Source organism: Perna viridis, chromosome 8 (assembly GCF_037379345.1).
Source record: "Perna viridis isolate PV_CMFRI_1.1 ecotype Kerala chromosome 8, ASM3737934v1, whole genome shotgun sequence".
NCBI classification, from domain to species: domain Eukaryota; kingdom Metazoa; phylum Mollusca; class Bivalvia; order Mytilida; family Mytilidae; genus Perna; species Perna viridis.
Genome location: NC_142452.1, coordinates 5,616,204 through 5,638,299, shown reverse-complemented (window position 1 = coordinate 5,638,299; position 22,096 = coordinate 5,616,204). Strand labels below are relative to the sequence as shown.

Here is a 22,096-nt window from a genome sequence, read left to right as displayed (position 1 = left end):
TGCCATGGCTTCAACTAAAGAGTCACTTTTTGTCTTAGAAAAAATAAATAACTATACAGGTATCTTCCTACACACATACTGAATGCATTTGCAAAGTTTCAGTGAAATGTGACAAGCACTTTTTTAAATATTTGATTTTTAAATATAGGGTAACCAAGTTGTACGAGCAAAAAAGTGACAATATTCTACCATACTTAAATGCATTAAATATTTGCAAAGAACTTTTTCTGACTTTTCAAATAAAAAATATCGATCACAACTTGTTTTTTAACAATATTAATGAAGAAATAGTTTTAAAAGTAATCATTTTCTGAGAAATTTGTCTATTTTTAAAAATTTAATTCTGACATGCCTCCCCCTTTTTCTTGATCACATGTCAAAAATCCTAAATCTTTAAATTTTCACAAAAGGTGATATATTTGGCTTTAAATTTGTAAATACAGTGTTTTCACATTAAAACATGACCAGTAAAGGGCACCTAAAGCAAAAAAAGTACTCAATAATGGATTTTCCATGTTGCCATAGGGGAATGCTGATATGGCCTTAACCGCAGTAATGAAAGTGAGTTTTTCCTCATTTCTAACCTAATTTTTGCTCAAATCTACACAAAACTTGATTTCAAGTGCTTATTACCACCATATTTAGGTAAATATAGCCCTCAAAGTTTAATATTTGATATTTTTACTAAATTTTCTACACTTTTTACAAGATAGGACATAAAATCAGCCAAAAAGACCAATTTTCCATAATTTGGACCTATAACTTAAAAAAATGCATATTTTGAAGGATTTTTGTAGTGTATTCCTCTCATGGCAAAGTTAACAAGATCTTCAAGTAGTTTAAAGCTATTTCAAGAAACTTTTCATTTTGCCATGGCTTCAACTTAAGGCTAAAAACCACTAATTCCACTTTCCATAGGCTTCTATGCTAATTTCACAATATTCAATGGCTTCTATGGACTTTACCTTAACTTTAACCTGCAGAGGACTATATATCAGCATGATTCTACATATGTCACCTCACAATCCTCAGAATGGCATGTGGGGTTAGCAGACTTGCAGTGCAGTACTGGTCACCGGAAGTGAAGGGTCTATAAATAGCATGGGAAATCCCAGTGTTTTCACAAGACAGGGGTATATTTAAAAATCATTATGGAGATTAGGCTTCACATCACAAGAAGCAAAATGCACCTATAAAATGTACAGAAATGTTTTTCCTTTCAGAAACTGTTTAAATTTTTTAAATAAGATGAGAACTTTTTTCACAGCACTATGAGGAACAGGGGTAATTTCTGCGTAGGACTATTTTTGCGTACGTTCCAAATGCTCATTGATTGAATTGGTGGTCTGTAACCTAAACTCTTATCTATTATTTGGAAACGTTGTGTTATCGTGTTAGTGCGTTCAGAGATATACAGTTTTTTCTTCAAGTAAATTTATTGCTTTATGCATTTTTTTTTATCTCATTATTATCATGATTTATTGCTTTGTGATATTAAGCTCAAGATTAAATTCCGGCGGTTTCAAATCATATTTGTTGTTCTAATCTAATTTTATCAATGTCGGATAAGCTTTCACTACTTCCATGTTATTGACTACATGATACGGATCAGGAAGCTTCATTACTGCTGCTAGATAATTACAAGATTATTCTCACTTGCTTTTTTTTTGTTTTTTGTTTTTGTTTTTGTTTTTGTTTTTGTTTTTGTTTTTTTTGTGACTCCTTGTTTCACAAATCTTTAGTTTTTATGTTTTATCTTTTCTTATTCGGTTCCTTCCATTGTGTTTGAAGAACGTCTCTGTTTCATGTATATTCAAGTTTAGGCTATGATTTTGGATTTTTACGTGTTGTAATCAACCCACTATTGATGGTTCGGAATTTTGTTGCCGTTATTCTCCCAAATGTAGTGACAAAATCTCGCTACATCCACTCAATGGCCAGTCGCATATTACCCAAATCTCTTTGGGTGACAGCAATTGTGCAAGCAAACCCAGACCCTTGGCTTTGAAATTTAATGATGTGTTCAAAGGGGTAAGGGTATCGTTTAAAAGGTTTTTATCCTCTTCGAAGAAAGGAACTTATAAGGGTCTGGAAATTTTGCAAGTATCTGGCATATCGTTCTACGCGGTTAATCCACCTTTTCGTTCTTTCTCTTAAAGTGTTGATTTATGTATATTTGTTTTAGGTCCTACATTTCCTTATACATATTCATCCGTAAACGATATGTACTTATTGTTACAGTCTGCGATATTGTGGGGAAAGGAACAGAGCTATCTCCGATTTAGTGAGTCTCGTGTGCGCATGTTTTCATATCGGTACCATTTCGTTGTTAACCATAGATGTTTCCCATGTTACTCCAAGGGAAAGTGATCATTTGAATTTAATGCAAGAGCTTTGTCAAAAAAAGCTCTATAGGAAACATTTAATTGAATCGTTGACATTCCTGTGTTGATACACGTTATAACGGGCCCTGGCAGTTTATATTGTATATTTTGTTTATCACTAGTACACCAAACATGGAGTATGCACACACTTAGTACATTACCAATGATTTAAAAGTGCTTTTGATATTCTGTAATAAAGTTTTGATCGTGTCCATAACAACTTTCGTTGTGTCTTTCTCTCTTTGCGTCTCTTGGTAATAAATTTCATATTAGTATATGTAATATTGAAACTCCACACTAACTGCTCTTGCTGAGGTTCCAATATATAAAATATTTATACCATTGAAAAGGCTGTTAACCGTCATTTTCAAGCGGAACGTATCTACAGTTTTCAATAACAGAGCATACTCTTGTTCTAGAAGAAATATTACCTTCTCTACTTGAAGAATCCGCGCCGTACTGTGACATATATTTTGCGACTTATCGTGCAACAATTCTGCCTCATTATATCTATCTATTTATTCAAAGGCTTTAGTTAAATCTAACATAAATTCAAATGATTTGGATTCAAATCAAGTACCCTTCAAAGGCGGTTGATTTAATTGTGAATACACGTTTGCCGCGGAATATTTTAATTTGCTATAATATTCATAAAATCAATGTCGGTATGAACAGCAGGATGCCTACGAATTTTGCATTTTCTTATTTAAGCTTCTTATGCTGGATTCTATGTTGATCTTCTTTATTGATCTACATGTAAATATATAGCAAATGCTTAAATCCAGGAAATATTTGAAGTTCATTGATATTAAGTTCCATATGCATTTTAGTGTTTTTAAGTCGCTCATATTGTTAGTGTAACTTAAATAATACGAAGGTAACACGAAGCTGCGTTTGGTACATAACTTAAATAATACGAAGGGAACACGAAGCTGCGTTTGGTACGTAACTTAAATAATACGAAGGGAACACGAAGCTGCGTTTGGTACGTAACTTAAATAATACGAAGGAAACACGAAGCTGCATTTGGTACATAACTTAAATAATACGAAGGAAACACGAAGGTGCGTTAGGTACATAACTTAAATAATTCAAAGGGAACACGAAGCTGCGTTTGGTACATAACTTAAATAATAGGAAAGAAATAAACAGAGCATACAACTCAAGCACGTGGACACATTTTACTGTTCCACACAGCACTATCGGACAAATTTTGTAAACAATAGAAAAAAAAAGATCCACTGTGGAATCTGTTTCTCTAGTTCTAGTGGTATTCGTTTATTCATTTGGTATTTTAAGCAACCCTTTCCTAATACAGTAAGTATTTAACCACAACAATTTATTTGATTTGTGCTTTACATACTGGTTTGTCAAATTCAAGTTATCCACTGAACAAATTTGCATCGATGAAACCTATTCAAACAAGTATTTTTTTTGCATTTTTGAACTATGGGTTCGTGAGCTTGAATAGTAAAACAGTAACACTTATATAAAACTACCATCGTTTGAATGTTATTATTTAATATATATATATATGTTACTTTACATATTTAACTACTTATTAATCCTAATTGTACCCATGATCTACAAAAATAAAAGTTTATTTGATCAGAATAAAAACTATATGCTTCCCGGAGTCTCTAAAAATGGTATAACTGATCGAGCCTGGCCTTCGTAGTATGCTTCGCATTTCGTTAAAACGTCATAGAGTGCCATAAGAACTGTATTTGCTCTAATCAATTTAGTTTCCTTCCATAGGTCGTATATGTCCCCTTGTAAACATGGATCCTGTCGAATCATACCGACCATTCGCAAACAACCTGGTGTACATGTTGAATTGGATTGGCCACAGTTTCGTATCATTGTATCGACAAGATTTCTTTTTGTCGTTGTGAGTGATGCAATGAAACTCCTAAAATGACATCCAAAAACTGGTGCATCAATCATAAGTTCACATAGTGGGACTGATCTATAGTTTTGGCAGTGATGGGAAGGCCAGCTCTGTTTGGGATAGTACAGTAGAAGACCTTTACACATTTCTCCCCGCCATGATGTATCCCATTTTACCGTATCATTCTCCAAGGAGGAATTGTATTCACATGTCATTTTCAGCATGTCTCCTGGAAGAAGCTGAATTGGTTTTTGTTTCCTAAAGAAAGGTTAAAACGCATGTAAAAGTATCAATATATCTCTTGAATGCCATATGAAAGAATGATAAACTGTTATTAATGTTGAGGACAAGAAGTTTATTTTGTGTTGCATACTACACTGCATATATTCGTACATTTAAAACACATTGAACATCAAGCAACGATACTGATGGAAGTAACCGACTAGATAGACGACGGACTTGACATTTTATGAGCAACTCGGCGGGTGTTTCTAGAGAAGCAGAGGACGCTTACCTTACTGCTGCACATGGTCCATGCTCCCAGTTCTTTGGTGGAGTCAAGTTGTTCATTTGCTTTTGTTTCCTTGTACGTGTTATTTTGGTTATACCATGTTCTTAGGTGAGTGTGTGTGTGTCATTTTTCTCTATCTTTCCTTTATCCTTGGATTAAATTCTTTTGATTTGTGCTCGAATATTGGTTCCCTTGATTACTCTTATCAAATAACTCGCTTCGTTACTATATTGGTAACAAACTTACTTATATACGTACCAAAAATAGTGAGGATGTATTACTTTATAGTTTGTATCATTTGTGATTGTACTTTCTAACTTTGCAGCTCTGTGAACCTCAATTCTTTGTTTACGTCCTTAAAACAATGACATTAATTCATATGAAATTCGTTTGAATATGCCTAAACTAATTTTAATATAAGTTAAGAATTTTGTTTAAAATTATAATCTAAAAATTACAAGTATGAAAAGAAAATGTAAACTTAAGGAAAACAAACAAAAAACAATCGAGAGCTGATTTACATACATGTACATTGTGTATATGAGTACATCGTACATTACTGGTGATCATGATCTGGTTATTCACTCTTTCCAATTAATTATCCTTTTATTCCTTTTTTTTTTTAATTTTACAGTTCGACGTTCTAATTTCCGTGTTTCTCTTAAGAAGCTAATCGAACCGCATACTATTTTATTTATAGGTGTACCTAATCGGTGCATGTGGTTCATTCCAAGTATTATATATATCGGAGAGGCAACCTGAAGTACGGTACAATCGCCTGGGCATGCGCTGACGACTTCAAAAGACGATCTTCCAGGAGGTACCGAAAAGTGTGTAACTTCTAAGGGTGACACGCCGGCATCGAATCTGCGAATTTTAGGGGTGTAAAACAGCGTCATTCCAGAGCTGTCAGTAAATCCCTGTTGTCGAGAAGGGTTGTAGTATTGAAACTGAAAAAAAATACTTAAAATTAGATGCTACATATTTTAGCGAGTATTGAGAGATGATAAATTGCATATTCACATTGAAATTTTATTTCCTCGCCAATGTATTTGAACGTGTTTAGGACTACCAGAGGAGTTGACAATGCCAGTGAATACCAAGTTGTCTAGTTTTCGATCGTTATATTCAGTTCATGTCTATTCTTGACTGCATACTAGCATTATTATTGTATCATGCATGCATGTACATGTACTATGCTGACTAATCAGTTCATCCAATTAAACATTCAATACATGTTCATCAAACCAACACGATCGTATTTTCTGCTGACATAACTTACATGTACTTAGATAGTGTTGTGTGGAGAATGGCTGTTGATTGACAACTTGTAAAGCTGATACCTAGTATTGCTGCACAAGTATCATAGACATGATCCTTAAAAACAGTTTATAAATAAAATACACAAAAAATATAGCGCGTGGCCCATCTCGGTTTGGCGTTTTATTTTTGATATTTTGCATTTGTAACTTACAGCCACCATGACCTGTCTGTAGCCCTTTACACCAATTCTGACTCCTGCCTCTGGTGGCATACAAGTAAGTGGTATACCAGCAGCATACCCTGTAATGATATCCTGACATGGAGAGGTGGGAATCCCGTTACACAAATAAGCCCGATTAGTCCGGTTAAACTGTCGTCTGGGATCTGGAATAAAAAAATATGAAATGGGAAGACAAATTTATATTTGCGGTTTAAATCCAGAAACAAGTGCAATTGTAATATCAAATAAAAAGAACTTTTGTAATTGCTTTGAGTTCATTACCAAACGCATTTATATTAAGAAGGGCATAAACACGCCCCTCCACACTGTAAAGAGATAGAAATGAACGTGAACAAATTGATAAGTCAAGTCCTACAACTTGATCGTAAATGGAAGACCTTAAGGATGCCGAACCACTTATAAGGAGCTTTTCATATTTTTTGTTACTATTTAAATAATTACAGCAAAACTGCAACTTTTACAAACAAAACAAGGGTGTTCGTCAAAATGATCACCATTTAAGTGAAAGATATGAAGCAATGTTTCATTGGGTTTGATAAACTAATTGTCCGAAAATGCAAAAGGCAACACTTCGCCCTATGAATTTTATCGTGGAAGTGAACATATTTTATTAATATTTCTACAATTTTCCTCAGTTTTGCAGGCAATTAAAGATTAAAAATCTATTTATTATTGAAGAATAACATTGAAGATGTTGTATCTGATATCATTTTTTATTTTGATAAACTGTCTGGTTATTTTTTACCACATCCTGCATAGCTGAGCCTATAAGCTAGCGGTTGCAATATAAAGTGAATTAGGACTCGGTCATGGGGATATGCAGAAGATATTTCCCCAAAACAAGACATCTGTGAATGAAGTATCCCTCCGAAAATTTACAGGGTCTTCATAATAAAAAACGTGTAGAAGTTGTTTTAACCAAGTTAGCCCCTAAAAGGTTTTATTCTAAGATATGTTTACAGAAAAAAGCTACCAATGAGGCCATTACTATGGAATCGTGTTCTTTACCTGTTAAAATATATAAACATTTAATTTTCCGCGTCCAAAGCCACAGTGTCAACTTACCACAGCCAAACACTGTAATTCCATGTAGTATTTTTGAGTTGTCTTTGATGGGTGAAGCTGCAATCATGTGATACTCAGCATTATCCGGGAGGTCGAATAGAGAGCAGACGTAAGAGACACGTCGGGCGGGAACGTACGATAAGGGAAGTCTGAGGGTCACGTTCTTGACATCTGTAATATGGCATGACATTTATTGTTAGGAAACTTGACGCAAAATTTCAAACAAATTTTACTTGTACGTTTTCCTAGTTATAACCTGTAATGTTCTGAAATTGCATTCAAGCAGCCTTTCTATTCTTGTTATTAAATAACACTACAACACTATAACAATAAAGTTGAAAAGATAGCACTTTCCGTATATCCGTTACACCCTTCATTTCGTTCATTATAAAGCTAAGACAATTTTGTTTCGAGCATATAATTTGACTGTCTTCGTGGATATAGACCACAAAAATCTCCAAATAATCTTTCGTAACGCATTGTTAACCAATCAAACGCACAATGTAAGTGCGCTGACGATCATCTGACTATTCTTATATTCTTATACTTGGTGTAATTGCCGTTTTCGTACTAAGAATACATACTCAATATGTGGTATAGAGAGAGAGGGTACCGCGGGGGAGTGCATTTCATCCATATTTTTAAATAGTTGCTACTGTGATAATTATATAAAAATGTTTCGATTACTAAAGTACATAAATGTTCTTCATGATAAAATAATAGCCAAGGACGTTAAGAAATCCCTTAGTCGGTCATGATCATATATTGTTCGGAGGAGAGGTTATTTTAATGGCGAAGTTTTGTGTTTTCAATACCTTAGTCGACAGCTTTTTCTCGAAAATCATGTCTGTATTTTTAAAAGTAAGTGAAACCTTATATAATGATCACACTAGCAATTTAAAATATGGATGAAATTAATGTACCCCGGCAGTACCCTCACTCTAGGTTGTAAAGCAATATTCGGAAGAGAGCTTATGCAAAGTAAAAGGGACATAAAAAGGTGACTTCAATATTTATTTACAATTGCGTGTCAATACCTTAGTTGAGCATGATGTCAGTGCGAATAGTTTACCTTCAAGAGTAGTTGACAAGTTTTCAATGTTATACTTGTTACATCTGTGTATTTACAACACGTTAGTCAACATTTTTCATATTTAACCAGTGTGAACACAGACTGGTATTGCCCGAGTGGCAAATATGGACGCAGACTGGTATTGCCCAAAGAGCAAATTTGAACATACATACGTTTTGTCTTGAAAGTAGTAACCAATGGAACCAAGATTCTAGCGAAAATCAAAGGAATGTAGTTCAGGGACAAAGACAAGACTTGGAAAACAGACAAACACAACAATGGACATAAAGTAACCAAGATAATATATACAAACTAACAAAAGTAAATGAGAAACTCGGACTCCACTAAAACTGGGAGCATGGCCCAGGTTCACCGGTAGGGTGAACATGTTTGCATTGTCCAGAAAACTCCTCCATTTACTGAAATCAATAATTGAATTGTGCACATGTTTATAAATATATATCAACATGTGTTACTAAATATCTTCTGATATCAATAAATGATGAACAAATTCCACAATGACTTGCCACAACCATAAGACTTTCATGTTAATAAGGATTAGGCATTACCCTTTATGAAGGTTAGCTTGGTAAAATTCAGGGCTCGGAGTTTTTTTTTTTTTTTTTAGATTAACAGAAACCGACAGTGTGGTATCTGTCAGTTACATGGACGGCCTCAATTTTAAATTGGTATGGGCTATAAGATAAAAAAATGAAATAGGAGCTATCATTATTCAGTTATTGTAGTAAAATTATATCAAAATTTCATAACATAACCATAACCATAAAGTCATCGTACGAAAATAAAGTGAATATGGACGACGACACGGACGCCAAATTAGTAGTGAGTGGTTTGCTAAGAATTTATATCTATAATGTCTCTGTTTTTACTTTAGTCATAGTTAAACAGTTCTCTAACAAAGGAGAATAAAATTGCATAATGGACAAATTTCCCACTTAGAGTCATGTACTAAACGAAAAACATTCGAAATTCTTATGAAACAAAAATACAATACCGGTATATAAAGGACCTTAAGGCTAAATTCATCGGTACTGACTCATAATTAACACTTCAAAATCAATATTTTAACTAAATCTCGTATCAAATAATTTTATCTAATTCTAAAAGGTCACATACATTTATAGCCTGAAAAATGTTTCTTGGACAAAAACTGTATACTTGTTTAATTTGCACCTGTATCAAATATAGGCACATTGTCAGTATCATTTGGATTCAGAACCAACATAAGGTGTATTTACATTCAGCACTTCACAACATTGTCATTAACTTTTCTTTAGTCAGAAAAAAGCTTACCAGATAATCTCTAGCACTACTAGAGTAATAAATTAACCAAATTAGGCCTAAACAATGTTTTTATCACCCTACTGACCCTCCTTCAGACCCTCTACTCATAAGTTTTTATTAGAAATATTGATGAAAAAATAACGTAAAAAATTTGCCAATTGTCTTTCAGGAAAAAAATGAAAACACACATGCCATGAGTGTGCTCTTGGTCGTGGATAGTCCCTTTTTTGGAATTCGGCACTTGAGATATTTTTTACCACCTCCGTCAAAACAAAAAAAAATACTCATGCACCGAATCGCCAAAAGGGATTAGGCTGTGAGACCCCAAACGATAGACATGGGCGTTAAAGCTAAAAACCACTTATTCCACTTTCCATAGACTTCTATGCTAATTTCACAATATTCATTGGCTTCTCTGGACTTTACCTTAACTTTAACCTGCAGAGGACTATATATCAGCATGATTCTACATATGTCAGCTCACAATCCTCAGAATGTGATGTGGGGTTAGCAGACTTGCAGTGCAGTACTGGTCACCGGAAGTGAAGGGTCTATAAATAGCATGGGAAATCCCAGTGTTTTCACAAGATAGGGGTATATTTAAAAAACATTATGGAAATTAGGCTTCACATCACAAGAAGCAAAATGCACCTATAAAATGTACAGAAATGTTTTTCCTTTCAGACACTGTTTAATTTTTTTAAATAAGATGAGAACTTTTTTCACAGCACTATGAGGAACAGGGGTAATTTCTGCGTAGGACTATTTTTGCGTACGTTCCAAATGCTCATTGGTTGAATTGGTGGTCTGTAACCTTAAGAAACACCTCAGTTCGTCATGTATTACACACATGAGTGCAAACTGGGTCTTTCAGCGTTGAGTATACATGTTGGCACGAAAACGAAAATTAAACCAAGTATAGAAACAGTCAGCTGATTGTCAGCGTCACTCATATCGTGCAAATGATTGGTTAATACTGTGTTACGAAAGATTTTGGGGAATTTTAGTGGTTTGTATCCACAAAGACAGTCGAATTATCTCCCAGAAGCAACGATGTTCTAGCTTTATAATGCACGAAATGAAGGATGTAACGGACATACGGAAAGTGCTATCATTTTCAACTTTATTGTTATGGTGTTATTTAATGAAAAGTGAGGACCCCACGGTCCCCTGGTCTATCTCAATTGGAAGCGGTTAAAACAATTCTGTGGTGAGATTATTTAAGTAAATATCTTTTAAGAAATTAAGATATATTTTATATATATTTTAGTATTACATCTTCTAATATTTAGTGTAATGTACGATTTAAAGAAAGATACTAGATTTGTTAAATATAAATCGAACTATAGTCCCTCGGACAACTACATATTAGAATATTCCAATTCTTCAAATTTAGTTGTTGAGTTTTTTCACTCCACATCAGTATAGATGAGTCTAAATAATTTTATCATTTCTTATAATTAAACTGTTGGTTATGTGTGTTTCATTTCTTTTTATTTCATCATTTTTTTTTGCAAATAATTTTAAAGATTCAATTAAGTATTCAACGAACAGTGCAAATGGAAAATGCAGTTAAGATTGTTAATCAGTGTAAGTCATCGGTCACCTAAATGTTAGACCAACCCAATATTGTGCGGGAAATCGCCAAAGACTGAGAAGATGTGACGGAAAAATTATGCAAGTTATTTTATTTTTAGTTATTTTATTTTCCAAAAATAAAATAAAAGTTTTAGGTCTTACAATATATATAGTTTCACAAGTCAAGTGGTTAGTTAAGCCATTACAAGGATTCAATTTTATCTTATATAGAACATGCACAATCAAGCAAACATTTTTTAAACAAGGCTTACAAGCATTCATAATATACCAAAAATTCGCCACATACAGGTGATACATGTGTATAATTTGTTAGAAGCAATTGAGTGACCAAGATTTGCAAGTCTTAATACCTGCATTTGAGGAGTAGATGTATTATTTTCCTTAATGCACATGTATCTACGAACAAGAGTTCTGAACAGCCTGAATTGCTCAACTGGCAATGCCAGAAACATGGTTACTATTTTATTTGTTCCTGCAGAACACTTTTTTTTTAATTTACAGAGGCCTATCCCAATACACTGGACATATTTATAATATCCATATCTATATATCATAGTCCTAAGAATCATATTATCAACTGAAAGGGTTTTCTATCAATATATGTAGCTACAACATGTACTACAAGTATTATGCATGGATATCAGATTAAAATACCCTGTTTGTGTACACACTACACACAGTTACTTCTTCCACTGATTTTAATGAAAATTTGATTAGTTGCGTTTTTAATCGACTGAAAAAGTTTCTGTCACATAAAGATTTGACACTGTCGTCTTTGTTGTCAATGCATGTCTATAGACACTATAGTTTCATGTGATAATTACATATTTTAAAAATTTTAGATTTAACTGTATGACATGCACTGTGTTGAAGTGTTATTATTATTTTTTTTTGCAGGGAATAACTGTGTAGTTATCATCGTGTGGCCAGGTCATCTGAATAGAAGTTAATTCTTACATAAGAGTCCCGCACAGGTATTCTCTTATACCAGGACAGTTTCATATTTTCAATCAAGTAAATTGAATTACATTTTGAACTAAATAAATCATACAATCCAAATTATATTATTAATTTTATATCATGTATTACTGTCAAATTACATGTAGTAATATTATTACTCCAATTGGCAACGAGTGTAGGGTCCCAATGTTTACACATTTATTTGTTCTAGAACAATAGATCATCTTTCACTAATTTTGTTATCTAGATTGCAGTCTCTGAAGACCCACAACTGACGAAATGCACAGAAAATTGTTGCTTGAAAATTGTTTCTTGAAATAAATTATTGCTTGCAAGAAGTTTTTTGGCGTTTTTTCTCCTTAAGATACAAAATGTCAGGGAAATGGTACCAATTTTATTGCTTTGATTTTTTAACCAAGAATGTTAGAAAAGTTCTAATAAATGTAACTTCATATAATCTATAACAACTATGCAGCTTCCAAGGACTTAAAAACCTCAGTACAGAAATATCTTTATTCAATGTAACTGATAGATAGCACTCTGCAAGTTTCTGTTAAACTAAAAAATCTTAGAGTCCAAACCTACATTAAGCGAAATGATCAATCGTTAACATAACATAGCAAAGTTCGACACGTCCATGCAAGTACACCCATCTAAACCTTAGTTTCTGAGAAAAAGGACTTCAACTCTGTAAAAACGTACTCTCTATTTCCACTATGTATAGCAGAGGAAGTATCCTCAATCATTTTACCCCCTAATTTTAATGGGGAATTACATTGATGGATGTGTCCATTCATCCTTCCGTTACGCGGAGGAGTTCCCATATCTTATTTTACTTCTCCTACACCACTAAATGGAATTTAATAAATATTTAATAGAATCTTGTGGTTGCAAACATTGGATATTTTCCATTTGAATAGGGTGGGGAAACACAGCGGAACCCCTTTAAAAAGCACCGGAAGGCTCTCCCTCAGGCATCAATTGCTATAAAATACCACCACTTTGTTTTCAAGCCAATGCAAATGTATTCAAGAAAAAACGAATTTGCTCTTCGGGCAATACCAGTCTGCGTCCATACTTGCCCCTCATGCAATACAAGTCTATGTCCACACTTGTATATCTTAAAATAAAAATTTCTGCGTTAGTGCTTAGAGGTTACAAACTGGTAAGAAATGATTAGCGGTTGTGTTGTAGGTATAAGTAGAAAAAAATGTAGATAATGATCAAAACGAAAGAACGACTTCAAAGGAGGATAGATAACAATATGATTGAAGACTCACCAGTAGCGTTGATTCCAGTACAGGATTGGACTTCTTTGTCTCCACAGTGTAATGATCCATTAGTGTTGATACATTTCTCACTATCCCAGGGCTCGCAAATACCTACAGAGAAATGGATAAGCTGTGATGTATTCATATAACTCAGCAAGTAAGAAATCGAGACATTCCTGATACTATTGAAAGGCTCAGATCTTGGTTGGAATTACCAGTCTTGACATTTGTGCTCACCTGGCCATACACGATGTGAGCAATTTCCATCATTCAACGTCCGTCGTCGTCATTAATATTGTTTCGAACATCTTCCTTATAACTACTGGGCGGAATTAAGGTAGATCATATACCTATTACACGAAGCATACAGACTTATATACTTTCTATAAACTAATGGTGTTTGAAATAATGTAAAAATCCTATGTTCAAATTATTTCAAGTGATTTTTGTATCTAAAAATTAGAATAGTAAAAGACAAAAAATACTACTTTTTTTAAAACGCCTCCTTCTATAGGAGATGATTGGTGGGAAAAAGTTTTTCAAAGGAGAGATGTTTTACGGGAAATGTATAGGAAATTTTAGTTTTTTTAATATTGCAAGGAAAATATGAAATATGACAGGTGTTCTTCATATAAGGATGTAAAAAAGTTTACCTACTAGTTTTTTTTTAAAGTTTGAGAAATATTTGAAAATTCGCTACAGAATCCATATAAAAGGTAATAAAAAATCGGCTTCAGTTAGGCTCAGTTATCTCAAATTCAAGTTCGGTTACCTACATGCATGTTGTTTACGTTAAAATAGTAAAAGTATGATCTTTCAGGGTCATCTTTGAGTATATGATTTATGAAAAACAAGGAAAATGTATCTACTAGAAATATTAGGTATAAATTAAACCTTAAATAATTCCCTTATATTAGGGTATCCTGCACAAAGTTTTGATCTGTGGAAAAGCTTAAAATCATCCCTAGTGTTCTACTAAAAGTAGAACATTGGTGGGTCAAACAGTAGTACAGCAGGGTTTTGTTAGCATCTCCTAAACTGTTAAGGTTAGTTAAATTATGAAACACTGAAAATGTTCAGCATGATGAGATCTATCCATAGACAAATTTTCGCGAAAGTCCGTCCTTTGATGTTGGAGGTATTGCACTTTTTTACGCTTTTTGATGATTTTAAAATGACAAAATCTTCGCTGAAACTACTGAACAGACATCAATGAAACATGGAAGGATTGTTCCTCAGAGTATATATATACTATATTATGTTTATACATCGATTTTTGAACCATAGAAAAACATGGCCGCTGCTACAAACAGCAGATGAGTGATTCAGGTTCTCCGGACCCTCTAGTTGTTTTAAATTGGAATACGCATAAATTAAATAACTCTTACTTTCAAATACTTGTGCATTGACTTGGCTGACAGAAATGCAAAGTACTTTTTTCTCGTATTTTTTCATTAAGTAGGTATTTTAAATATTTGTTATATGTTCATGCTTTTTTTTTTTTGTTAAAAATCCATTAAAAAAGTGTTGCCAACCTGGATGTGACAGAGCAGGATACAGTGGTTCCTTACTTCCCGGAGTCCAAAGACACCATGGATCACCCAACTCATAACCGTTGTATCGCCCATCTTGGTCGGAGTCCTTCCAACACAGCTCCGTCGTCCATTTCTACCATGACATATAAAAGACAAAAAATTATGGGATTACTAGAATCATAGATTAAATGCATTATACGTTCTCATATAAATTTATTATGGAAAAGGTTTTATCAAGTTTTTGTTCTTAATTGTATGACATGCAGTATACATGTAAATATACCATCAGAAAATGCATAAAGTATATTTTCAATATATAACAAAACTAGCACAATAAACAAATTTATTTTTTCATGATTTTAGTCTAAATTTGCATTTGCCATTTAATCATGCAGTAAAATAAATCAAAGTACTCATGGACTTAATCAATTTATATCGATCGTTTGAATTTTTACGCCTCAAATAATCGTCAAATTGCAAAAATATGGTATAAAAGCAGGGATAAAAAGGAAAGTACAGGTACCGAATTCAAACGTATCTAAACACAGGCTTATTGTTGTAAATGTTGTATAGTTGTATTTAACTTTTTGATTTATTTTTAAATTCACTATTCTGATTATGAAGGACATATTTCATAAACACACACAAAAAAGATCGAGATGCATCGTAGCATGCAGTGCACCAGTTTGCGAAATATTCAGGTTAGATGATGGTTTACATAGAACACCTATAGATGAATAAGGAAAAAAACATCCAACATACTGCATAATTGAACTACAAACTACTAGTTGGCCTTTACCAGTTTCTAAATTTTCAATTTGAATTCAATTTTTTAAAGATCTCCAGGTCGAAACTGTCAGTCAAATCATTCAAACTTAAGCCACATTCATTGAAATAAAACATGCTCTTAGATAAATGTCCCTATTAACAAGCTTTCTCAGTTTCTCAGCTATATAGCTCTTGAAAGTCCTACAAGTTATCGTATAGACACCTGTGTGTCATGTAAACATGCTTAACCTAAACGAAGACAAAACAGAACTGATACTTTTTACTCCGAAACATCGAGTGAAGGATTTGAAGGATTATCATCTCACGTTTAAACCAAACATTATTACAAGTTCTGACTGTATAGAAAATCTGGGCGTTCATTTTGATAAGACTTTCAATGCATCAACAGTTTCGAGATCATGTTTTTATCAAATTCGAAACATACGTCGCATACTTCCGTACATCAACGAGGATGCATGTAAAACTCAATTCATTAGTTATCTATCGATTGGATTATGGCAACGCATTACTCTATGGATTACCAGTTTGTGTCATTTACTACAGAACACTGCTGCGCGAGTGGTAACAAGAAAAGAAACACGAACACATTACTCTGACACTTGAGTACCTTTATTGGTTGGCTGTACCGTATAGAGTACAATACAAAATTATGTATTCAAATGAATGAAACAAGAAGCGCCACTATATCTAAGTGAACTTGTAAACTTATACAGGCCATCAAGATCATTAAGGTCTGAAAACGATTTAACACTTGTAACCCCTATTGTGCGAAGCAAAACCTACGGCAATAGAAGATTCGAAAAAGCGGCGGCCACCCTTTGGAATGCATATCCAAAAGACCTGCATAATGCAAAGTCAGTGTCTATTTTCAAAAAGAAGTTAATACACTTTTTCTGACAAGAATTTTTAAATTCTTTATTTCGTTTGTGTGATACATAATGCCATAGACGTTTGCTTGCTTTTGAATATTGACCCTTTATTTTAACTGGTGATATGTTTCTTTTATAATGTGTACATTGTATGTTTTAGTAGCATATATATATTTGTATTTCTTTTCAAAATTATTTTTTTACTGGTAATAAGTTTTATAAGATTTCAAATTTTTAAACTTCTATTTGATACTTTTTAAATAGCAAACTTATTTTAGACTTTTTACTAATTCATTCTATGTATTTTTTTAATTCGACTATGATTCATTTATATATATTCTTGTTTTTGTAAATATTTCCAATTTATTAACTTTACTAATTAACTAGACAAGTTTTACTACCCTGATATTTCTGTTTTTGTTAATGTATTATATTTTATTAGTATGTATATAATTAAATATGCTTAATCTAAAACAGTATATCTCGAAGCGCTATAGAAAAATTGTAATAATACACATATAATAACGATAAATAAATAATGTAAAAGCGCTTAGTTTCTGGGCACCTAGTCCCAGAGACACGTACATTTACATAAACGCCAAAGTCTTAGAATAAAATTTCAACAATTATATCTTGAGCGGGAAACACTAGCCATCCACTTTTAAGGCCCTGAAGCACTTACAGCTCTATCATTATAATACATGGCCAAATAGCCAAATAGAATGATTATTACAAAAGGAAATATCACCAGACCACAGGCTAACACCATTCCTGAGAAATGCATTATCGAAATATTCCTACGCCATCGTCTACAAGCAAAGTTTCATTTTATTTGTCATCTCCGGGCTTCAGATGTCACGAGACGGTAACCGTAATAAAAATACACAATACAGTGGGTGATAGATCAGGATGGGGTTTGTTAAAAGTTTAGCAAAAAATGAGCGACATATATTTGCCTGTAAGAAGAAGTGTAGCCCTTGCCCGCCGCCTGATCGGAATCACTGTCCCCTTTTTGTTAATACTAGTACATGGATCCGCCAGGACCTGTATGAAATTTCTTAAGACAACCATTGCAATTTTCACTTAGCATTGCTCTTTTCTATGAACGGTGACTATTTATAATCTCGCAAGGTTTTTATTTTTGCTAAACATCAAATGATTTATTATGCGTCTAAGAATATTGTATTTGTAATCGACATATTGTATGTAATATAATGAACGATTGGTTTATTCTGGTAAATACATAGAAATAAACAGGTACTGATAACGTTAGAGGTCAACTTTTTTTTTTTTTGATCGTTGTTAATACATACCAATTACTGTCCGTGCGAAACCCGACAGGGTAGTCAAGGACGTTGAAAACCCCCTTAGTAGTAGTACATACCAATTAATCATCATATTTAGTTCGCAATAAAAGTTGTTTATTTGGTTAGTATATTGGCGTAAATAGCACAAAATTAAATATGACAAATTAAAAATACCTATGAAGTGGACCAACTATCTGCATTTGGACTTTAAAGGGTATGTCAGTGGGACTATTTTCCTGTGGTAGTGTAAGATAATTCTAGATGCTAACAGGCTTTACAAATCTAAAGGCTCTGGCGACTGCTACATCAATTCTGATATTGGATCTAAATTGTTAAAAAGCCTAATAAAAGATAACCCGCACATGCGCACTGGAGGACTGGACAAATTCTGCCATATGCCATTTTATTAGAGATACAAGTACATGTAAAATGGTTTGACTATAATTGGTGTAAAAGAAACATCGTCTTATATTAATTAGTATGACTGATGAATATTCGGTAAAATACGATGTCACTGGTATAAATCATCGGTACATGTTTTTCGTACAAATAGCCACTACACTGAAAAGTATGCGTTCAAAGAGGTGCTATTTCTACCTAAATCGCCTTCTAGAGACTATTATTTGGTGCTTAGATGACAAATCATTATAATTAACATGTCATAAAATTAACAAAGAAGTTTATTTGTTTGTTTATCTTCTTTCTTTTTATCTATTTATCAAAAAAACAAACGGAAGATTTTAATTTCCAGCTAATAAGAATATGATAATCAATAAAGACAAGTGGTTCGCGATCTTTTTTTTTCTTCTTCTTTTTTTCTCTTACCTACGTTTACTCAACAGCTGAATTCGCTCTGCATCTTTTCATGTGGACACTCACATGACAGAATCCACCATTTAGTGAATATATATACTTTTCGATAGCACATGCTTCAAGAGGTATCTGATTTACTCTAAATATGGTAACAATAACATTACATTTATATTTTGTATTAAGTAATTTTTAGAACAACCCTTAATAGTACTTACGTATCCACTGGCCTTGAAATCTTCACCGAAGGCGTTCCTTGGTCCGGAGCCTAATGCCCCAATGTGCCCAACCCCCTTCCATATCTGAGTGTGATCACACGGGTCTTTGACATTTAGACCATTGGGTATGTATGCCTGGAACTGGTAGAATCCATGGCAGTCAGACCAGAGTAGAGACAATAACACAACAATAAGATTCATACCCTCTCAGAAAGTTTGTACTTGCATAAATAAAACGACCAAATGTGACAGTGAAATATGAAATATAAAGAATGGACTTCATTACACGACAGGTGAAGATCCTATTGTTGTTTAATTATATGATAGATGTCAATGTTTATTCTATATGTGGGTTAATTGCATAATTAAAAGGTGGGGGTTCTGAAACATAGTGTTGATTAAAACCGGTAACCAGACTTATAGAATGCATATATTAAATATATATAAATTTTGTGGAATTGAAAAGAGGAGTCTTCTTTGAGTGTACACAGGTTCCAGTTTCCAAAGATGAAAAAAAGTTGCACAATATATGCGTATGACCGAATAACCTTTACAGAAAAACTAATGAATAATACATTGACTAAACAATTAAATATCTAACGATTTTTGTGTAAGTAAGTTAGTGTTGGCTGGATACATATAAGATGTTTCATTCACATATTTATGGAAAAATTTCCAAGGCAAAGGTTTAACCAAACTGTATTGTGTTTTGAATATTCGTCCTTTTATTATCATTTTAACCATATTGTTTACATTGAGTGTAACTCTTGTGCTTTTTATGATGACAAAATGTCCGCACTATCCAAAAGGTATAGCAATCTATAGTTATTTGGCATAGACCCTTCAATCAGTATTAAATTATTTCTGTCCTCCAACAAGAAATTCTGGCAATAACATAGATAAATGAATCGTTTATCGCAAAAGCATATAAATGCTGTAGCAGTAACATAATACTATCATTAGTAAACAGTGTGACAATAATCAAAAACATAGCAGAGGCCAAACTCTATGACATAAAATAATAATATAACTTGCATTATATGACACATATTTTTGTTTAAGTCTCGGAGAGTATATTGGTCCTCAGTTTCCAACATTAAAAATGACTGATTACTTTGTACATTAGTGTAACAATAAGACAAAATTATTCATATTTGGCCATGAACAATAATACTTAGGTAGATATTGTAATCTATAGGCTGGACAAATCATTATAAAATGGTATTCATCTGCAATACATTGCATATTACAACAATAATACATATTCTCTTGCATTGGTTCATATAACGACCTATCTCAACACACCAAACCTTATAAATATCACTACAACGTTAATGATCTTCAGTAAATATTCTCCCATCACAAAATCTGCTCAAATAGAATCGTATATAGTTAACTTCTTCTTATTCTTCTTATATGTTTGTAATACTAATACTTGTAAGATAAGAAGTCATTATATAATCGTTTTCCTTACATCTGACCACTCAGGAATAACATGGTTATCGTTTACTACTGGAAAGTAAAATTTTGTCAAATTACAATCATTTATCGAGTATTATTGCATGTGTGTTGACTTATCTTCCATTAAGGTCAATAATAATTCTTATATACCCAATTACTTTCTATTTACAAGTCGATTTGATGACCAAATTTAATGATAATAATAATAGACTAAAATGAAATAAAGCATTGTTTCATTTTTATTTATTTATTCATTTATTTGCAATTTGTATTGCTTGAATTTCTAACTATCGAATATTTAATATAATAAGTTAAATCCAACCTTAATCAAAATTTTCATTACAAAAGGCTATTGCAGAAACTCGAGATTTAGGACTTCAAGGCTGAACCACCTGACTGTTCTTTCAAAAACTCTCCATTCAATTATGGTCCTTCTGGTCACGTCGTTACGGAATATTTAACCATCGTCGAAAACGAATATTCTGCCGTGGAGGAATATGCAAGAAAATGGATAAGTCGAGAACAAGAAGACATTGATTCTCTGTCAGAGTGGTTAAAGGCCGCGAGGTCTTTAATTTTGAAACGAAAGCAAGTTTTAAGCAGGTCAATGAGTGCCAAGGCTACATCAGTTTTCAAAGACCCCGATGTAGCAAAAACATTGTCTACTATACATAACAAATATGTTGTCGTACCAGCAGACAAAGCCCAAAACAACATTGTTCGTGTCTGCAAAACGTTTTACATCCAATGTTTATTATCTGAGGTAGACGTAAAAAATAACAGCAGTGATAAGACCTATACTGCTACCACACTCTCCAAAGAAGAGATTATAGAAAAAAAAATAAAATTGTACTGTCCTCTTTTGGTCTCTGTACCAATGACGATAATTGTGATTTACCGTATATGTACTGGATTCTTAAACTTCACAAGAATCCATACAAACAACTTTTCATAGCTGGATCTGCAAAATGTACCACCAAAACTCTCAAAACTTTGAATTACTATACTCGATCACAACTGTCAAAGAGGGTCTGCAGTCCTACCACAACACTTGTTACTCCCGTAGAGGTATTAATTCAATGTGGATCCTGAAAAATTCGAAAGATCTTTTAGAGACAATCAGTTCAAGACTAATATAATAGCATTAAAACCTATGATTTTTCAACACTGTATACTTCTGTTCCCCATACTCAGTTAAAATCCCGACTTAAAAACATTATACATCGTTGTTTTTTCTAAAAAAGATGGTACACCTTGATACAAATATATAGTTCTTGGTAGAGATTCCTTATACTTTGTAAAAAATAATTCAAAATCATCTTCCAAATATACTGAGGAAGATGTTTACGAAATGCTGGAATTTTTAATCGGCAACATATTTGTCCAGTGTGGTGGACGTGTTTTTCAACAAACGGTCGGCATTCCAATGGGAACAAATTGTGCTCCTTTACTTGCTGACTTATTCCTTCCCTCTAATGAGGCTGACTTTATAGCTGATCTGATCCGAACGAAAGAATATCGTTTAGCTAGATCCTTTAATCTCAG

The 22,096-nt window shown here is 33.2% G+C and overlaps 1 protein-coding gene across 1 annotated transcript; it reads right to left on the bottom strand.

Moving 5' to 3' along the window:
* Positions 1-3,938: 3,938 nt before the first annotated feature.
* Positions 3,939-19,324, bottom strand: LOC148609072 (dopamine beta-hydroxylase-like). The gene is made up of 8 exons (XM_088540502.1): positions 19,091-19,324; positions 15,098-15,230; positions 13,572-13,673; positions 7,356-7,526; positions 6,261-6,433; positions 5,493-5,736; positions 5,045-5,141; positions 3,939-4,533 (listed from the first exon to the last, which is right to left on the bottom strand). Exons 1-8 carry the CDS (start codon positions 19,289-19,291, stop codon positions 4,005-4,007), a joined length of 1,650 nt encoding a protein of 549 aa, XP_088396628.1. The 5' UTR covers positions 19,292-19,324; the 3' UTR covers positions 3,939-4,004.
* Between the last annotated feature and the right edge of the window lie 2,772 nt (positions 19,325-22,096).

Coding starts and splice junctions, on each gene's coding strand:
- LOC148609072 (XM_088540502.1), bottom strand. CDS start 19,291: ATGAATCTTATTGTTGTGTTATTGTCTCTACTCTGGTCTGACTGCCAT. Junction 13,674..15,097: donor TCCTGCTCTGTCACATCCAG/GTTGGCAACACT, acceptor ATTTCTCTGTAG/GTATTTGCGAGCCCTGGGAT. Junction 6,434..7,355: donor AATTACAGTGTTTGGCTGTG/GTAAGTTGACAC, acceptor TTTTTATTCCAG/ATCCCAGACGACAGTTTAAC.